Source organism: Barbus barbus (assembly GCF_936440315.1).
Source record: "Barbus barbus genome assembly, chromosome: 3".
Lineage (NCBI taxonomy): Eukaryota > Metazoa > Chordata > Actinopteri > Cypriniformes > Cyprinidae > Barbus > Barbus barbus.
The window spans coordinates 22752521-22773817 of record NC_136731.1 but is presented as its reverse complement, the minus strand read 5'-3'; the positions used below and the strand labels follow the sequence as shown (position 1 = coordinate 22773817).

General features: G+C 36.1%; 1 protein-coding gene across 1 annotated transcript in view; it reads right to left on the bottom strand.

Moving 5' to 3' along the window:
• The window catches only part of LOC306847363 (Na(+)/H(+) exchange regulatory cofactor NHE-RF2), a 46169-nt gene that overhangs the window by 7047 nt on the left and 17825 nt on the right, over window positions 1–21297 (bottom strand). The window contains exon 4 of the mRNA XM_079381273.1: window positions 8296–8496. Coding sequence (XP_079237399.1) covers window positions 8296–8496 — 201 coding nt within the window. The remainder of the gene's footprint in view (window positions 1–8295; window positions 8497–21297) is intronic.

Genomic DNA, 21297 nt, shown 5'->3' with positions numbered 1-21297 from the left:
AGAAAAAGCAGTTTGTTCAGTAAACCACTGTTTAATGTTTATATATGTTTTTTAAAACATGTTTTTTCCCCTTGTTGTACTGAAACTATACAGAACCGTGATGTAAAACCTTTTGATAAATATTTTTTAATAATTTTTATAAAACGGTTAGTTCCATTCCTCGATTCTGATTGGTCAGCAGCTGTGTTTTAGTCACATACAGCACGGCTTTGACCGCTTCACCCAACCGTTCTGTGTATCAATGAGCAACACCCTTAGCAACATAAACAATCAATAGCATCAAAACTGTTTAATGTATTATGTATTTCGGCAGAATTAACTGATTGCGATTTATTTAATGAAGTATGAGTGAGCCCTGCTGGCGTTGCGTTGCATCTTTCATTTTTAATTTTGAGACCTCCGCTTCTCACGCGGAGATGTGTTGATGTCTGAGTGCAATCTGCAGTTTCCGAAGTCAGGAGGGAATATTTCTGAATTTATTAGTTTTCTGTTTCAGGTATAGTTCTGTATGTCCATCAGTTTAACGTTACACTGTAATGACGCTTGTAAAATCGCGCTGCGCCGCGGTCTGTTTTAAAACTAAAAGAGGGAAAACAGACGTTTTCTCTTGCTGAGAGATAAGAAAATATCATAAATGGTGTTATAAAAATAAATGACACAGCGGATGATAAGAGCTTCTATTCTCTGTTGTTTTTATTTAAGCTCCATTAGAACAGCGGCGTGTTCGGAACATTCTCTTTTGCCATTTACTGTTGCTGTCAGGAACTACTTTTTTAGCGGAAGGACAGCATTTAACGAACTTGCTTTAAAAAAGTAACATTTCAATACATACATTTTGGGTTTTAATATTTTTTATTGTGTGGTAACCGTTTTTATAAAAACCGTGATTTATTCACGATACAGCACAGCCTCTCATACCTTATTGCTTATATAATATAAAACAAAATATTATTTTCTATAAATAAAATGCACTGTACAACTATTTTTATAACTGATTTCACAAAGTATTTAAATGGTACTGTAAAGTACTACATCCTGGTAGAAAAAAAAAATGGTTAGTAGGCCTATTTCCATTTGCCATGGTTTATTTTTGTTTTTTCATAAACATTAAAAGAGAGTAGAGTTATAGTTATGATCTACAGTATAAAGACATTTAATCAGTAGATTATTCTGGGGTGAATCCTCACTTCTGTTTCAGTGACTTTAATCATATGTAAAAGCTTTATTTATCCCTGATAAACCTGTTCATTCAGTTTTGCCTTAGTGCCCTGCTATTGGTTGCTTAGCAACATGTTTTGTGGTAGAATTAGGAGAGACTGTGAGGAAGACTTTTTACCGAAATTACAACCAAATCAATCACAACAAAAACAAGGTCACGAGAGCCGCCCGCGCTCCCCTTCTGCTGAAGGTGATTTAATCTGAGTGTTTGTCCCGAGGACAGATGGAGCGTGTGCTGTACTCAGCTGAACAGCATCAAATATTAACGGCAGCCAGGTGGGTTTCAGGTATCAGTGTCCTGAGGTGCATCTCTGAAAACTCAAGGGGGCAGGACTCTCACTCTTATACTAATGCTGGGAGACAACTGAGAGATGGAGAGCAATGGGGGAGAAAATTTCTCTCACAAAACTGGTCAAGATCATGCTGTCAGGGCTATATTTCACCTCAAAAGCAAATGAAAGAAATAAGAAGTTATATTTCGCTTATATATTTGAAATTATAGAAAATTAAGTCTTTTTTTTTTTAAGGACCATTAAGATTTTTTGCATTGCGACAATGTTTGCATGAAAATTAAGCTTGCTTTACTTTTTCATAATTCCCATTATTCTTGATGATGATTAAGTATTTAAATCAAAAGGTTAAACAATAAGTAATTTTTTTTTTTTTTAAATAAATACATATTTTTCCATACAAATTAAAAACAGTCTGGCTTTATGCTAATTTTAAGTAATAAAAAAATGCAGATTATATATATATATATACATATATATATATATATATATAATCTGCATTTATATATATATATATATATATATATATATAAATTGATAAATTATGCTGATTTTAAATTTAAAGTAAAAGTAAAGTAAAACACATATAAATCGCGTTTGGTCTCGTACTGTATCGCGTATCTTGTCAGTGTGTGCACTTGCTTGGCCATTTTTAGTGATAAACAGGAAAGTGGGTTCAAGCGCCAGCTGAAGACAGTGTAAAGAAATAATCTTTAATGAGAAGCAGTCTATCAGCGGAAGTTAAAATCAGCTCGTAAGTGTATTTACTTGTCTTAGTGTTTAGCGCATTTGCCATTGCTAGGAAACGCTTATTATTGTTTACTGTGTTGCTGAAATCGCGTTTGGTCTCGTACTGTATCGCGTATCTTGTCAGTGTGTGCACTTGCTTGGCCATTTTTAGTGATAAACAGGAAAGTGGGTCCAGCTGAATTGTAGTAGTGATTTGTTTGACGGGTATAAAAAAAAGGTTATTATACCGCGGCAGCGGTCGCGGCAGCCCTCGTGTAAAGCCCTCCTCGTGTGAAGACCGAAGAGTGTAAAGACCATCGACTCCACCGAGCAGGGACACCGGTAGAGGACATAAGTATCGATTTTTAATTATCATCATTCCTACTACTTGTTTCACTTTTGTTTCAATTTATATAACCTATTCTTACTATGTGTTTCCAGATCACTACCATCACTACCACTCGCAAACCACGCATCACACACTGTAGACGGCGCAATCCTATCAACCTGCGCACTTTGCCTATGTCTGCTAATACATTATTTTCTTTTTCTATTGGTCTCTGGAATTGTCAGTCTGCTGTCAACAAAGCTGATTTCATTACTTCCATTACTAGTCATTCAACGTTAAACCTCATGGCCCTGACAGAGACCTGGATCAAACCAGAGGACAATGTTACACCTGCAGCACTCTCCAATAATTTCTCCTTTTCCCACACACCCCGTTTGACTGGAAGAGGTGGAGGTACTGGTCTGCTCATCTCTAATAATTGGAAATTTACTCCTTTACCATCTCTGAGTATCAACAACTCTTTTGAATCACATTCGGTTACTATTACCTACCCTCTAAAAATCCATTTTGTAGTTGTTTATCGTCCTCCAGGATCACTAGGTAACTTTGTGGAAGAATTAGATTTATTGCTCTCAACCTTTCCTCAGGATGGTACTCCCTTTGTCTTACTTGGAGACTTCAACATCCACCTAGATAAACCTCAGGCTGCAGACTTCCACAGTCTGCTTGCGTCTTTTGATCTCAAGAGAGTGCTAACTACGGCTACTCACAAATCAGGGAACTGGACCTTATTTACACACGGCACTGCTCCACTGATCATGTGCTGGTTACTCCACTGCACACCTCAGATCACTTCCTCCTTACTCTTAACCTCAACATGATTCCTGACACATCACATATCCCTCCACATGTCAATTTTCGACGTAACTTGCGTTCACTCTCACCCTCCCGGCTATCTGCTATGGTTTCATCTTCGCTTCCTCCCCCTAAACAGTTATCCTCTCTTGATGTTAACAGTGCCACTGATACTTTCTGTTCCACTCTGACGTCTTGTTTAGATACTTTCTGCCCCTTTTCATCCAAGCCAGCCCGTAGTACCCCTTCTGCCCCTTGGTTATCTGATGTTCTCCAAAAACATTGTTCGAAACTCAGGGCTGCAGAAAGGGTATGGCGCAAATCACAAAATCCTACTGACCTTAATTTATATCGATCACTCCTCTCTGACTTCTCTGCTAATGTTTCCACTGCTAAAAGGACATACTATCATGACAAAATTAACAACTCACCTAACTCTCGCATGCTATTTAAAACATTTTCCTCCCTCCTTTGTCCTCCTCCTCCCCCTCCTTCATCATCTCTAACAGCTGATGACTTTGCCACATTCTTCATTAATAAAATTACAAACCTCACTGCACAATTTTCCACACCACAATCTATCAAGCATATCTTACCAGCAAACATACACTCGTTCACATCCTTCTCTCCACTCTCTGAGGCAGAAGTCTCTAAACTCATCCTTTCCAGTCATCCTACTACCTGTCCGCTTGATCCTATTCCATCTCATCTCCTTCAAGCCATTTCTCCTGCAGTTGTACCTGCACTCACGCACATCGTAACACATCCCTTCACACTGGAATTTTTCCCTCAGCATTTAAACAGGCTCGTATAACCCCACTTCTTAAAAAACCCACTCTTAACCCAACTTGGTACTATAGGAACTATAGACCGGTTTCCCTTCTTCCTTTCATTGCAAAAACATTTGAACGAGTTGTGTTCAACCAAGTCTCTGTCTTTCTCACATAGAACAACCTCCTAGACAGTAACCAATCTGGCTTCAGAAGTGGACATTCGACCGAAACTGCCTTGCTTTCTGTTGTTGAAGCCCTAAGACTTGCAAGAGCGGCTGACAAATCTTCATTACTCATCTTGCTAGATTTGTCTGCTGCTTTTGATACAGTCAACCATCAGATCCTCTTGTCAACCCTATTGAGAAAGGGCTTCTCAGGAACCGCACTCCAGTGGTTTGAGTCTTACCTCTCTGATAGGTCCTTCAAAGTATCTTGGAGATGTAAGGCATCCAAGTCGCAACATCTAGCTACTGGGGTGCCTCAGGGCTCAGTTCTTGGACCACTTCTCTTTTCTGTCTACATGACATCACTAGGTTCTGTCATTCAGAAACATGGCTTTTCATATCACTGCTATGCTGATGACACTCAACTCTACCTCTCATTCCATCCTGATGATCCGACGATAGCTACTCGCATCTCTGCGTGTCTAACAGACATTTCTTGCTGGATGATGGACCATCACCTTCAACTTAACCTAGCTAAGACAGAACTGCTTGTAATTTCAGCTAACCCATCGCTTCATCACAATCTCAGCTTCCAGTTAGGCTCATCTACCATAACTCCTTCAAAAACAGCCAGAAACCTTGGAGTTGTGATTGATGATAAGCTGAATTTCTCAGACCACATTGTTAAAACTGCCCGGTCCTGCAGATTTGCATTATATAATATTAAGAAGGTCAGGCCCTTTCTCTCGGAACATGCAACACAACTCCTTGTTCAGGCTCTTGTTCTGTCCAGACTTGATTATTGCAATGCTCTCTTGGCAGGTCTTCCAGCCAATTCTATTAAACCTCTACAATTAATCCAAAATTCCGCTGCAAGATTAATCTTTAATGAGCCGAAAAGAACGCACGTCACGCCTCTGTTCATCAATTTGCACTGGCTACCAATAGCTGCTCGCATTAAATTCAAGGCATTAATGTTTGCCTACAGAACCACCACTGGCTCTGCTCCCCTTTACCTAAATTCTTTACTTCAGACTTATGTGCCCTCTAGAAGCTTGCGTTCTTCAATTGAACAACAAATTATTGTACCATCCCAAAGACACAGAAAAACACTTTCAAGGACTTTTTCATTAACTGTTCCCATCTGGTGGAATGACCTGCCCAACTCGATCCGAGCAGCCGAATCCTTACCCATCTTCAAGAAACGGCTAAAAACTCATCTGTTCCATCTTTACTTGACCCTCTAACTCTAGCACTATCTATTCTAATTGTATTTTATCTATGTCTTTTTATTAATAAATAACAATAATAATAATAATAATTATCTGTACTGCGTTAGGCTAACCAAGACTTGTAATAGCACTTGCACGTTGTTGCTCTTTTGTTGGTTTTGATTGCTTCTTATGTCCTCATTTGTAAGTCGCTTTGGATAAAAGCATCTGCTAAATGACTAAATAAATAAATAAATATATATAATTAATATTAAATTAATAATTTATAAATTTTGCTGATTTAATAAAAATATTTTTAGTTTTCTAGATTTTTCACAAATGTCATGTAAATACTGTCATAATATATATTAACAGCTCTACATTTTCTCCTATAATGCCTGATGAGGTTAGAGAACACCTGACAAGAGATCAGAGACCATTCCTTCATCCAGAATCACTCCAGATCCTTCAGATTCCCAGCTCCATGACTGGGAGTTTATTTCAGTATATTTCATTGTACACATGGGGTACTTTTTATCCCTGCATGCACCAAACCCATCTTGAGTGTTTGCTGCTAAAAAGCTAATTTTTTTGTTTCATCTGACCATAGAAGCCAGTCCCATTTTAAGTTGCAGTTGTGTCTGATAACTGAATATGCTGGAGTTTGTTTTTGGATGAGCGAGGATAATTTTTCTTGAAACCCTCCCAAACAACATGTGGTGATGTAGGTGTTGTTTGACAATTTTGTTTTAGGTTTTCTGACCCCGAAACCCAACCTTTCTCTACAATTCTCCAGCTGTGGTCCTTGGAGAGTCTTTAGCCACTCAAACTCTTCTTCTCACCGTGCATTAAGACAATATAGACACACATCCTCTTCCAGGCAGTTTCGTAACATTTTCTGTTGATTGGAAATACTAAATTATTGCCCTGATGGTGGCTATATAATATATATATATATATATATATATATATATATAATACAACAAAATAAAAACAGGCTGCATTATCTTCTGCATAGTTTCCCTTTCTTGTGATATTGTTGAAACTCATATTATATCAGGGTTTTATAAGATTGGCAGATTTATTATTGCAGTTTACTGAAATGTCTGTAAAACAGTGTTGAGCAGTGGCGGCTGGTGAAAAATATTTTAGGTGGGGCTGTTTGTGCGGGGGGTCTGGGGGCTCCTCCCCTATAAAAAATTTAATTTCATAGATGTGATTTCCTGCATTCTGGTGCATTTTAGGCCACCCATGTCCCTTGCTTATACCAATAAAATAACTCAAACCAGTCAATACCAATGGCTAAAAAGACAATCTTATTTGAACTGCCATGTAGAAATCAACAGTTTCACAGTTAATGATAATGAACAAGCTCCATGTTTATTATGCTCCGTGTCCAGATAGAAAAAGTGCAAACGCATAACGATAAATTATTATAGGAAATACAACAATCTAGTTCTTTAATCAATCCCCAGCTGTAGACTACATATCTTTAAAGTTCACTGTAGACAAATTGGATAATGGATAACAGTCTGTGTTGATACTAGAGAAAGAGAGAAGGCTCTCAAAGAAAGCGTGGGACAACATTCTTTAAGAACACCAAGTATGAGAAGAAAAATTATTTTAACATTTTAACTAGTATGAAACACAGTAATCCAGCTCAGAACTTCGAAACAAAAAAAGCAAAGCAAACATACAGTTACATTCCTATTGAGATCACTATTTTAATGGCAAATGTGTCTGAAACGTGGTGTGTGACTGTGAGTGAGAGAGAGAGAGACTGAGTGAGTAAGAGAATGACAGCATAAAAATGAATACGCTATATTCACTCAAAATTGTGGCAACAGATTACAAGCAATATTATTAAATACATTTAACAAATTAGAATTGAGTAATAATTAATCTAATTAATTCCTTAAAAGTTAACCATTTAAAATGAGTAAAATTTACAAAAAATGTTTTTAAACAAAAATATCTGAATTAAGAATTCTTTCTTTTTTTTATTTACATTAATGCTACTCGACGTCGCCGGCGCTGCCATACTGCACTCGCACTCCTCTGAGGTAAATGTCCCGCGCAGCAGGTGCACTGCTCTAATCTTGGTACTACGGGCGATATTTTCAGAGCCCCCAAACCATAAAATTCGACGACGATGATTGGCAAAATATAAACTTTTTTGCGTAGCAACAGGGGAACCATTGGCTTAAATTCCAGCACTGTAGGGCTGAGCGAACTGGAGCCCAGGGAAGCCGCTGCTGGTGTTGAGCATAGTTTTTCTTCTTTCCATCAGCATATTCAGTTTTTCCTGAAATACAGCTTTGCACTTTTGCATTGATTAGACTGAGGTAATGTGTTAAATCCACACTCAATCCAACTAAACCACACAACAAGTTGATGAGCTACAGTAGGTTATGAGAACATGTTATTTATTTTTGTGATAATGCAGGATGTACTCCGCTCTGTCGATCGTAAATGTAAGTTTCAACAGTATGTTATTTTGCATGACTCAGTCTCTCAAGCACAGAAATATTTTGCGCGAGTCATGATATCACCAGCCGCCCACATGCATCTGAATGTGATGGATGGGCTGTGAGTGAGTGTGAATGCACAAGTGAATTTAGAAAGCGTGGGTGTATATCTGGCATCATCACAGTGTATACTGATGCACATGTGTGTGATTTCCCTCATGGGAAATTATAGAAATATGATAGAGTTATAAAGACAGAGCTGAACAATGGTTTCAGCAAAATCAGAATCAGATCTCACCTCTATGAGTCTGTCCTGAGGTTTGAGTCCTGCACGGTCAGCGGGCGAGCCGGGGTCCAGAGCTCGTATGTACTGGCCCGGTCTGGACCTCTCGCTGTGGAGATTAAAGCCGTAACCCGTCTCGGTCCGCACCAGGTGACACAGTCTCGGCAGAAGCTCAGACGGGTCCCGGGTCAAGGACTCCGATGAGGCCTGAACCTCCTGTGAAAGAAGAAATAAAGACACTTTAAGATACGAATAAACCTACGGCTAAATCTTAGGTTGAAAAAGCTCTTTTGTTTTTCACAGTATTTCAGTTTTACATAAATTTTAAATAGTAGATATTAAACAGTTTCAGCCAATGTGTTTCCATCCCTAATTTCAGAGAGAAAAAGAGAGATTACTTCAGGTTAATTTAAAATCGATCAAAACGAAGAGAGTTTATTTGCCAATAAGGTCATAAAAATACACTTAATTTAAAGTGAAAAGAAGTTTTCATGCCCCAGGGTTATATGTTCTTGTTTTAAACATAAATTCTATTTTGTTAAATTTCTCAGAAAAACAAGACTTGAGGAAGATATTCATTTTTTTGCAGCGTATGCAATATTATTGCTGTACACTGAAAAAAAAAAAACTTTTTATTTTAAGCTAAGTGGTTGCAAACGATTTATTTTAGCTACATTTAAATAAACACATTTAGTTTAAAGTTAGTCAAATAAATTTGTTTACTTAAATAGAGCTAAAATAAATGGATTGCAACCACTTACCTTAAAAAATTTTGTAAATTCAATGAATCATTTTTTCAGTGACACACACACACACACACGCAAATGATTACATGTAATCTGGATTATGTATTCAGACATGTATTCAGGCTTGTTATCAGATTGTTACATTTTCAAAAAATACAACATTTTTATGATTTAATTAATTATTAGCTTTTCATTAAACTCATAAACCCCCTGCAGTTTCTTCACAAACCCAGTTTGGGAAACCTTGACGTAATGTAATGTTTAACGCACTTCATGTTGTTGATAACAACAAAATGGAATATTTTCTTACTCTTTGTATTTTTATATCAATATGGTACAAGATTATCCTATTTAAATCAATGTGATAGGTCCAAAGTAATCTAAAAGTAATCTAAAAGTAGTCTGATTATATTACCTAAATGTGCAGTGTAATTGTTACGTGTATGTTTTTTCTCTGTTTCCTGTTTGCCCTTATTTGGTTTTGTTCTGGTTTTTCTCATTGGTTCGTCATTTAGTTAATCATCGTTTAGTCAATCATCGTCAGTCTTATCACCTGTGTTCATCTCGTTTGCTAATTAGTTGGTATGTCTTTTCTGTTTCGTGAGTTTCATCGTCCTGTCTACAACATTGTAACATTGACTTGGAATCGTTCTCTGTCGTTGTGTGTCATCATTAAAAGTACTTCTGTTATATATCTGCTTCCTGAATTCCTCGAGGAGATGAAACGTTACAGTAATGGATTACATTACTGTATAATTTTTGTGATGTAATTTGGGATCACTAATGGATTACAATTTGTAATCTACCCTAACAATAAGCAATACCCAGCTCTATACAATGAATCATTTAGCAAATGACCATTATTTGATTGGCCGATTAAAAGTGTTAATTGCACCTAGAATTCATCAAAATTAATGAATGAATTTCAGGTAAATTTTGGGGATTTAAAAAAATTAGTGTTCTTTTAAAAATAACTTAATAATAAAAAAAATCATCTTATTACACATGCTTGTAGTGTTCATTTTGAATAAGGATCATCTGCTATGAATAACTATAAATGTAAATCAATGTTATTTGCATAAAATTGCTGTTTTATCAGCCATCAATCATCCTGGTTACCTGTCCACTGCTTAAACAACTCAGAAATCATGATAATGAACACAAAATGAAATGCATTTGTGTGCTATATTGTTGAAAACATAATGACAGGGTTACTTTCACAATGAATTCCACCATTGTGATTTGAATACATGAGTTTTCCTCATAAAAATGTGTAATGGAAAGTTACAAATGCCACGACCAACAAATAACAAGAACCAAGCCAGGAAATATGCCATTCATCCAAGACAGAGAGTGGAAAAATACACAACGATGCCACAAAGGACGCTGTTTGACAATGCAGTACGCCTGAAAAACTGAAAGTGAGGCCAGCAGAAGAACAGAAAGATGCTGGATATGTGAATAACAGCAGCGCGAGAAGCATTATCATCCTGCCAGAGGAGAAACTCTCAAACATGAGCAAAAATACTCATCACGTCACCATAGAAACTACAATAAAGTGTCATAACGAACATGTCAAAATCAAATTGTGATTTCTAAAGGGCATTTTTCACAGGTAACAAGATGATATACATACTCCTACATATCTGGTGGCGTGTGCTCATGCATCACAATTATAGTGCTCATATTGTTTATTTATTTTTCAAATTCTTACCTTTCTGTTCATAACTCCAAAAATCAATGGAAATAAACACTCTGAAAACCATTTATCGCACCCTAAAATCATGGAAGAGCGTTTTGAAGAGGTAAGTGCTCATAAATGCATCATATAATGTAGAGTAAGAATGCAGTTTAATGGTTGTAAAAGTCACAGTTAAACAAGCCATTGCATTGCTTGCAATCCCTCTTCTAGTTTTTATAGTTTAAAATTCATACAGCAGCTGAAAGTCAGCATCTGACCAAATCAAATGGACATGTCCTATCCAGAGCAGAGACGTTTGCTCTAATGTCTGTGCCTCTGTCTGTGTTTGCTTGACCTGTTTGTTGGGATGAGAGTCGTTTGACTGACAGCCGCATGTAAGTTGATCTGACTGGCTGGAGACAGCAGACCCCCAAACGCACATTGTTCGAAGGAAGAACAGATTACAGCATTTCCCATACTGATGTCTGAAAACATACTATACTATATCAGAACTTCTAAGACATGACATAGACAGAGGATGTTCAGATAAGAAGTACTTTATAAACCCGAAAAGAAACTTTATTTTATAAGATTTTAGAGTGTGCACTTTAGTGATTATATGTGGAAAGCAAAACTAAAATAAATGCTTTTTAACATTGTATCAGATGAAGTGCCTTGGCTTAGACTGTCATTTTATATATTATAGGAAAATTGAGGGTGTTTTCTGGAACTATAAAGGTTTATAATGGTATATTTTGGCTGTATAAATAGTATAGGGATATTAACCCTTTAAAGCCAGAAATATGATATAATAAATATATATATATTTTTTTTTTTTTGAAAATATGCTATTTGCTATCTGATATTTATATGGATACAAAGATGTAATTCTGATAGCACTGAAATCAATCTACGGCATTGTATCAGATCTTTATAACAGTATTACAGACTATTTCCAATGCAATGCAAAACAGTATTGGCTAAGATATTGAACAAATAAATGTTCCTCAAAAGTGTAAGGTTTAAAATATTTGACACATTTTTTTTCCATTATTATTATTATATTTTTTTTTTAATGTACGGAAAATCAAGTAAACCAAAGTTGCGTCAGTCCAGTAAGTACTATAAAATATCTAAGTTATTCTCTTGTTTACTTTATAAAAATCAGTAAAGATTTCAAAAGATGTTTTAAAAATAATACTAAAAGCCTTTTACTTGTTAAAAAGTATAAACTATTAATCAGATGACATGAGAAAATCATGTTGAAATGCAATTTCATGTTGAAATATGATACAGTAGACTTTATAGGGTTTAAAACAATCCAAGACAGGAAGACTGTATTCCACTGAATTAAGGAGCAGTCCATCCCACCTCCTCAACACAGCTGACCTCTGATAGAACAACTACTGTTAGAGAGAAACACAGAGGAGTCTGAGACTGGTAGGAGGAACAAGCGTTTCTCTGTTTCCGACACTTCCATTGCTAAATACCTCCAAATGGCTTTATGATTCTGTGCCTCAAATAGACCTCCCTGCTGAAGCATCAGAGTTATAATATGTCCATTTTCACACCCCTCAGTGCTCCCCAGCATTACGCCCTCTTCCTGTCACTCCAGGTCCTGATGTTTCTGTTCCTGGCCTGAACATGGATGTGTGGGATAAGTATGGAAAAACCCTCGGGAAAGCAGCAGATGCGGCACAAAGCACTCCTCAAACTTCCTGTCACAATAAGCTGCTGCCTGTGTGTTTCAAAGCATGGGCTTGTAAAATGATACAGATGCTTCTGAATTATTGACACTGGGACCTCTGGGATTTCTCACACGTGACTGTGGTTAACCCTTTCACCGCTGGGGCATCTAGAGCACGACACAAAGCACAACACAAATGACACACTCACATGGAAACATGGATTCAGACGGTACTGTGTTTACTTTAAATTCTACTGAATCAAAAGTAGCAGGGCTAGGAACCAAGAACCAGTTTTTATACTTATTATGAAATGAATGACTCTTATGAACTGTGAAAACAGTGTAGTATGATTCCTAAATGAATGACTCAAGTTTTTTTTTTTGTAGATCAATGTATAGTGTGACTAGTGTAGTCCAATTCTGGAACAAAAGATTCTAATGAATCAATCTTTTAGTGAATCAAAAACATCAAATACAGCACAACAAGTACAGTGTTATACCCAAACAAATGACTCAAATAATTCAGGTCGCTTTCAGGTACTTTTTATTAAGTCAAAAACATTCAGTATAGCGTAAGTAGTGTAGTCTGATTCCTGAATGAATGACTCTAATGAGCCCGTTCTTTTTAGTGATTCAAAAACATTCAGTACAGCTTGACTAGTCTGATTCTCAGTCAAATGATTCTGTTGAGCTGGTGCTTTTTGATTAATCAAAAAAAAACAAAAACTGAATTTTCCTGAATGAATTACTCAAGTCATTTTTTTGTAAATCGAAAGAATTTAGTGCAACTAGTGTAGTCCAATTCCTGAACAAATGATTTTAATGAATCAGACTTAATGTGAATCAAAAGAATTCAGTAAAGCACAACCTGTGAAGTCTGATTCTTCAGCAAATGACCCTGAGTCAGATTTTTAGGTGAATAAAAAACATTCAGTACAGTGTAACCAGTCTGATTCTCAATCAAATCACTCTATTGAGCTGGTTCTTTCTGATGAATCAGAAACATACAGCGCAACCAGTGTAGTCCGATTCATCACTGAATGACTCTAACAAGTCATTTCTTCAGTGAATCAAAAACATATAGTGCAGCTAGTGTAGTCTGATTCCTGAACAAATGATTCCAACGAGTCGGTTTGATTCTTTTAGTGGATCAAAATCATTCAGTACAGCACAACCAGTCTGTAGTCTGCAGTCTGTTTCCTGAACAAATGACTCTAATGAGTTAGCTCTTTTTAGTGAATCAAAATCATACAATACAGCTTAACTAGTGTAGTCATATTCTCAAATGATTCAAATCCGATCAGTTTCTTTTTAAAGAATCAAAAACATACTGTGCAACAAGCATAGTCTGATTCCTGAACAAAGGACTTGAATGACCTGATTCTTTCTAGTGAATCAAAACCACTTACTACAGCGTAAAAGTGCTTTCCAATTCTCAATCAAATGACTCTGAGTTGGTTCTTTTTATCAAGAACATTTAGTATTACGAATCTAGTGCAGTCTGATTCGCAATCTAATGAGTTGCTTCTTTTTAGAGAATCAAATACATTAAGCACAACCAGTGTGGTCCAATTCCCAATTATTCCATGGTCTGTCTGAATACTGGATTCTGATTGGCTGGCAGGTATGCAGTAAAACCGTTTAATGCACAGGTAGTTCCAGGTCAGTTTAATCACCTTTCCATATTAATGTGCTGCTTTAATTGATGCACACTAACCAACACACATCACTCGCTCGCACACACACAGAGAGAGAGAGAGAGAGAGATTGCAGATTGTGCTGCACACACACATAAACTTCCAACGCTTCCCGTGATTTTTATTAATAAAGTAAAAGATAAATACTAGATCGCTACATTATATTCCCCAGCCACGAGGTGATAAAATCGCTCCGCTTCGCGTCAGGCGGTTCTTTGCCTCCATGTCATGCATTAAAATCCTTTAATGCACGGCTAGCCGTTGATTATCGCTTACATAAATGACTCTAAAGAGTGAAGCAACAGAATTTGAGTAGAATTGTATAAAAATAAATGAATGAAATGCTACATTGGTTTAAGTATTATGTGATATGTACTTATTCTGTTTTTATTCTTTTTATCATCTGGGTCTTGTCACTGTCATTCTGTCGTGCTGTGGAAGCTTCTGTCATCAAAACAAATTCCTCGTATGTGTAAACATCAGTGTTGGGGGGAAACGCATTACAAGTAACGCGAGTTATGTAATCAGATTACTTTTTTAAAGTAACTAGTAAAGTAACGCATTACTTTTTAATTTAGAAGGAAATATCTAAGTTACTTTTTCAAATCTGTAACTCCAGTTACTTTGTTTCCCATGTCTTGACTGACAGCGCTTGTGTTTCTGTGTTGAGAGCGTTGTGTTTGCTGGGTGAACATGATCTTACTGTAGTTCTAGACTAAATATGAACATGTAGTTACTCATCTCACCTTCATAAAAAAAGATTCAGTATTCCTCAAAATGAAAAAAACCCAGTCAAATGCAAATTCAGAATATTATACAAACCTGCAATAATTAAATATGTTAAATAAGACAAATATCATTTATGTATTTAATCCCATTTTATTAGCCAGTGTCTTTGCTACTGACCTTCGATGATCCAATTCAACCATACTAATCAGCAAAAAGTAACACATTTGTGTTTGATTTTTGTTATTGCTGAATAGTGTTGAACTTTCTTCTCTTGCGTCGTATTCTTCATGCACTTTGTTTGAGCTGCGCCCTCTAATACAGACGTGAATTTACATTTCCTTCAGCTTGAGGCGTATTCATTCAACTTTTGTTGTGAAAAGGGTTTTTACATTAGTAAAAGATGAACTTTTTTATATTAAAAACAAACAATAAAGGCCTGCCCAGATTTAAAAAGTAACTCAAAAGTAACGTAATGCATTGCTTTCCATAAAAAGTAACTAATTAACATAATTAGTTACTTTTTTAGGGAGCAAAGCAATATTGTAATGCATTACTTTTAAAAGTACCTTTCCCCAACACTGGTAAACATGCCTGGCAATAAAGCTCTTGCTGATATATATAGTTCAGGATATATGAAAAAGGCCAAAAAAGACCTAAAAGAATCAATAATAGGAACTATAATTGATTCAATTAAAATTATTCACATCCCTAAACCATGTGCGGTATTGGTGTATTCGCCGCATAGCTGTTTGTAATGCTTGTTTGTGTATGTTGATGATGCTCCACAGCCCCACACCCACGTTATCAGCCCAGCACAGACATGCTTCACACGGCTGCACCGCCTGCAGCTGTTGACTCGACGCAGGACCCAGACGACAGAGGGGCCCCGGCTCTGCAGATGGACAAACTGACACGGGCCCAGCAGGAAACACAGGAGGGAGTCACACAGGAAGTGCACAGAGCAGAGCAGGGAGGAGACTGGAAACATACAAACGTATGAACATATTTTTCACATCATATGGACTTTCCTGCATACAAAAATATTGTGAAAGGCTTTTGTATTTTGGGCATGAGTCAACTCTAACTATAACGTCTGTTAAGTCTATTTGTCCTCAAAATAGTTCCTCCAAAATGAAAATGTTTCACTTTAGCATTATTCACAACCAATCAAATTTTCCAAGCAGAAAACATCTAGACACGGCGGTATCGTGTTATGCCGCCCCCCTCGTAGCTGTGTGACCCATAGCAAGCATGTTGAATCAATTAGACCAAATTCCCAACTACTTACGACATGACTTCCTCCCCCCAATGCATGTTATGTGTTATATGAAGAGTTCATTTGCAAAAACAGATAACTCCTTTTTTAACAATTTTCAAAAATCAAGTTTTTTTTCATTGTGCATTCCAACTGTGCATCTCAATTAAACTGCAGTTGGGTTATTTTGACTAGGTCAAAAAATAACAACAATAAAACACATGATAACATAATAAAAAACATGATTTTTGAAAATTAAAAAAACAAAACAAACGGTTATCTGTTATTGCAAATAAACTCTTCATTTGTTCTTGTAATACAACTGAATCCCTGTTGTAATGCCTACCTATAGTTATATCTGTTACTATTGTAATGCTTAATGGCCACTACAGTTTTTAACCATTTAGGATGTGATGTTACACCCAAACCAACATGGGGCGATAACCTTTGTCCTTTACTCACAATCACAGCCACAAGGAATCTGAAGTAAGATGAAGTGAAGTGACATACTGCCAAGTATGGTGACCCATACTCGGAATTCGTGCTCTGCATTTAACCCATCCAAGTGTACACTCAGTAGTGAACATACACCTGGAGCAGTGGGCAGCCATTGCTGCGGCGCCCGGGGAGCAGTTGGGTGCTCGGTGCCTTCGGTTCGGTCTCACCTCAGTCGTGGTATTGAGGGTGGAGAGAGTGTTGGTTATTCACTCCCCCACTTACAATCCCTGCCGGACCTGAGACTCAAACCCATGACCTTCAGGTTACAAGTCCAACTCTCTATCCACTAGGCCACGACTGCCCTTAAGAAACGTTTTAATAATAAGAAACATTTCTGGAGCAGCAAATCAGCATATTAGAATGATTTCTGAAGGATCATGTGACGCTGAAGACTGGAATAATGATGCTGAAAATTCAGCTTTGCATCACAGGAATACATTATTTATTTTATAATATATTCAAATAGAAAACAGCTATTTTAAGTTGTAATAATATCTCCCAATTTTATTGTTTTTACTGTATGTTTAGTCAAATAAATTCTGCTTTGGTGAACATAAAAGACTTGATGCTTATCCTCTGTGATGCACGCACAACTGAAGCTCTCACATGTGTGAAGGCTTCATTAGGCTCCTCTCTCAGGCTGTGTCTCAGAGCTGGGTTTGCCGTGTTTGTCAGGAGGACCATGTGTTGGAGAGAGAGAAAGCATGAAGACTGCCAGCGTGAGGCTGCTGCTCAACCTACGCGGCGTGACCTCCACGGTTACATCACATCAACGCTCTACATTCACAAACTCCTCACATCCTCAGTGTGTGATCACTAGATGTGTCTATAATCTCCTCGCTTTCAGCCTCAGCAGCGTTTTCAATCAATGGTACACAAACACAAATGCAAAATCATATTGAATGAAGGGGCCTTAGCACAGTTGTTTGGTCTCAGTTATGATTTTGAGAGTCACAGCTTCTAACTGTCCCAGATCTATTTAAGATGTTTCTCCTTCTCCATCTTAATATACAGACAAAGTTTGGGGTCAGTAAGATTTTTTATGTTTTTGAAAGCAGTCTCTTCTGCTCACCAAGGCTGCATTTATTTGATCAAAAATACAGTAAAACAGTAACATTGTGAAATATTTTTACAATTTTAAATAACTGTTTTTATATTTGAATATATTTTATATACTCCTGTGATCAGTGCTGAATTTTCAGTATCATTACTCCAGTCTTCAGTGTCACATGATCCTTCAGAAATCATTCTAATATGATCATTTGCTGCTCAAGAAACATTTATTTATTATTACCAATGTTGAAAACAGTCGTGCTGCTTCATATTTTTGTGGAAAATGTGATACATTGTTTGCAGGATTCTTTTATGAATAAACACAACAAAAACAGAAAAATGTAACAGAAATTGAAACATTATAAATGTCTATACTGTCACATTTTAACAATTTAATGCATCCTTACTGAATAAATGTATTCATTTCAAATCAATCAATCAATCAGTCAATCAGTCAGTCAATCTAAATTTAGTTTTTGATACATGATAAAAATATAAACGTTTACGTAAATAATAATAAACTGACAACTTGAATATAGTCACAATAATATAGAGTAATATATATATATATATATATTGATAATAATAATAATAATAATAATAATAATAATAATATAAAGAAAACTACTGAAATCCAACAAAATAAAAAAAACTCAATAGTAATAATAATAATAATAATAATAATAATATAGAGAAAACAACTACTCAAACAATAACAAAAAATATGTATTATTATTAGTAATATAGACAGCAACTACTGAAAACTAAATAATTAAAATAAAATAAAATAAAAAATGCTAATTGAAATGTAAAATAAATAAATCTCTAAAGTCCCTCCAAGCATGCTTCTAGGGCAGTGAGTGATGTGTTGGGCGTCCCGCCATGGCTTTCTCTTGCAGTCACATGAGTAGCACGTTCAGTTTGTGAATCAGCTCTGGTTAATGTCCTCATTGCAGACAAACAGTCATTGCTGCTCTGGTTATTGAAAAGGCCAACAAAGCCAGTTAAGTGGGATGAGGCCTGCTTGTTTTGTCACACATCTGACCCTTTAATGGAATCTGCGCTCCCTCCCCCCTCAGTGGAGCTCCTCAAGCCTGGACTGAACCCCTCTCGCTCAAGAATGTTCCACAGACCCACACATCTGGACTCCACACAGTTACCCCTCATCTCACAGCGGGATCATGGGGGGAATAACGAGGAGGAGCTCAGACTGAGAGAGAGAAGCCATGTAGTTTCTGAGGTACAGCGGTGTGCAGAAACAACACATAAACCACAGCCAAACCAGAACTAATGTCTAAAGCCTCAGCGTGAGTCTGCAAACCAAAACTATGCTGAGTTATGGAGGTAACAAAAAGGGTTTGCCTACGTAAAGCATCAGCTCACATGAAAATGAACAATTCTGTCTTCATTTACTTTTCCTAATTTCATTTCATTTTGCAAACCTCTATGACTTTCTCTCTTCTATGGACACAACATTTTTTTTGGACAACATTGGAGCCCAGTAAGTTTAATCATATAAGCAAAAAAGTTTTCATTTTAATAAAAAAAAATAAGTTGGTATTCTTGGGCGAACTATCTCTGTTACGTCAGACCTAAAATATCTGTTGTCATTGCATCAAATAAATAAATAAATACATACATACAACACATTAAGAAAATTAAGACAGCATAAGTACATTTCTGATGCAGATATTGCAGAAGTTTGTGCATATATAATATAATATAATATAATATAATGTAATATAAGAATTATATTGAAATTATTAAATTCAATGTTTATCAATGTACAGTATGTTTGTCAAATCAATGTTAAATTGTAAAATACATTTTAATATTTTATGAACACTATATTACATTATATTATACTATATTATATAATATAATAATTGTATTATAATTAAAATATTTAAAATTAATCAATAGTAAAACAATTTTTACATTATATTTTAATTATTAAAATCAATACTTATAATTAATAAATAATGAATTGTAATATTTTATAAACATTATATTATATATAAATATTATTATGCTAATATGTAATGTGTGTGTATGTGTAAATATATATATATATATATATATATATATATATATATATATATATATATATATATATATATATATATATATAGCAAAAAAAAAAAAAAAATATATATATATATATATATATATACACTGCCCTCCAAAAGTTTGGAAACCCCTGGCTTTGTGATTTTTCACGATATCAGTATTAATCCTTATCATTTTCTGGTGCAAATACATTAAAGTAACTTGACATTATCATTGAAGACCAGCAATAAAACATAATAATGGCAATATATACATGTCAAAGTCAGACATGCCCCTTTGCCAGCTGTGATGCCTGGTTACTGGTTTTTAAAAGATTTTTGGGTCAGCACACCTGTGGGGAAGTCGTGGCCTAATGGTTAGAGAGTCGGACTCGTAATCGAAAGGTTGCGAGTTCGAGCCCCCGGCCGGCAGGAATTGTAGGTGGGGGGAGGGAATGTCCAGCGCTCTCTCCACCCTCAATACCACGACTGAGGTGCCCTTGAGCAAGGCACCGAACCCCCAATTGCTCCCCGGGCGCTGCAGCATGGCTGCCCACTGCTCCGGGTGTGTGTTCACGGTGTGTGTGTGTGTGTGTGTGTGTGTGGATTTGTTCACTACTCACTGCTGTGTGTGTGCACTTGGATGGGTTAAACGCAGAGCACCAATTTCGAGTATGGGTCACCATACTTGACAATACGTCACGACTTTACTTTTTTTTTTTTTTAATACTGTAGCTTCAACAATTGATTGCCAATTCAAAGTCAATGTTTGAATAAACTGACAGCTCGGATGCCCAGATTATGCAGAGCTGTAATAGCTGCTAATGGTGGTTTTTGATGAACTGAAAATTTTACTTTTTTCTATGTATAAACTGTTTATGTTTATGTTATAAAATATGTTTTTGTAGTTTGTGATGTCCCTTATCAGTACAAAATTATCACAAATTAAAAAGGATTCATGCCAATATTGTCCAAAACCCCACTTTTCTAGGGCGTTTCCAAACTTTTGGAGGGCAGTGTATATCTAAAAAGAAAGCATTCATTTAGATTTCAGTATCACTATCTCAATGCAATTATACTAATTACAATCCTGTAAGCAGATGAACTTTAAAAAGGTCTTGTTTCATGAGATTGTTTGACTTCAGACATCACAACAAACATATTTATACGAGACAAATGAATCCAAACAGCATAATGCAGGCAAACTGTGATGAGTCAAACCACAAACACTCAGCCAAACAGAGCAGAGAGGCAACAAAAACAATTCAGCACCACATAGGAATCATTTTTATAAGGTGAAACCGCACACCAGTGCATTGAAATTGAAAGTGCTTAACTTTCAGTTAGAAGAATCAGAATCAGAATCAGAATGAGCTTTATTGTCCAAGTATGTTTACACATACAAGGAATTTGTTGTAGTGACAGAAGCTCCACAGTGCAACAGAAAGACAGCAACAGGACAGGACACAGATAATAAAGAATAATATACAAATATCCAAATAGGCAATGTACAAAACAGCAAAAACACAATATATAATATAGACAATTATGTGTACAGGTCTGATATGTGCAAATTTGAAATGAAAAAATAAGTAAGTGTGGTGAATAAATAATGTAGAGTTG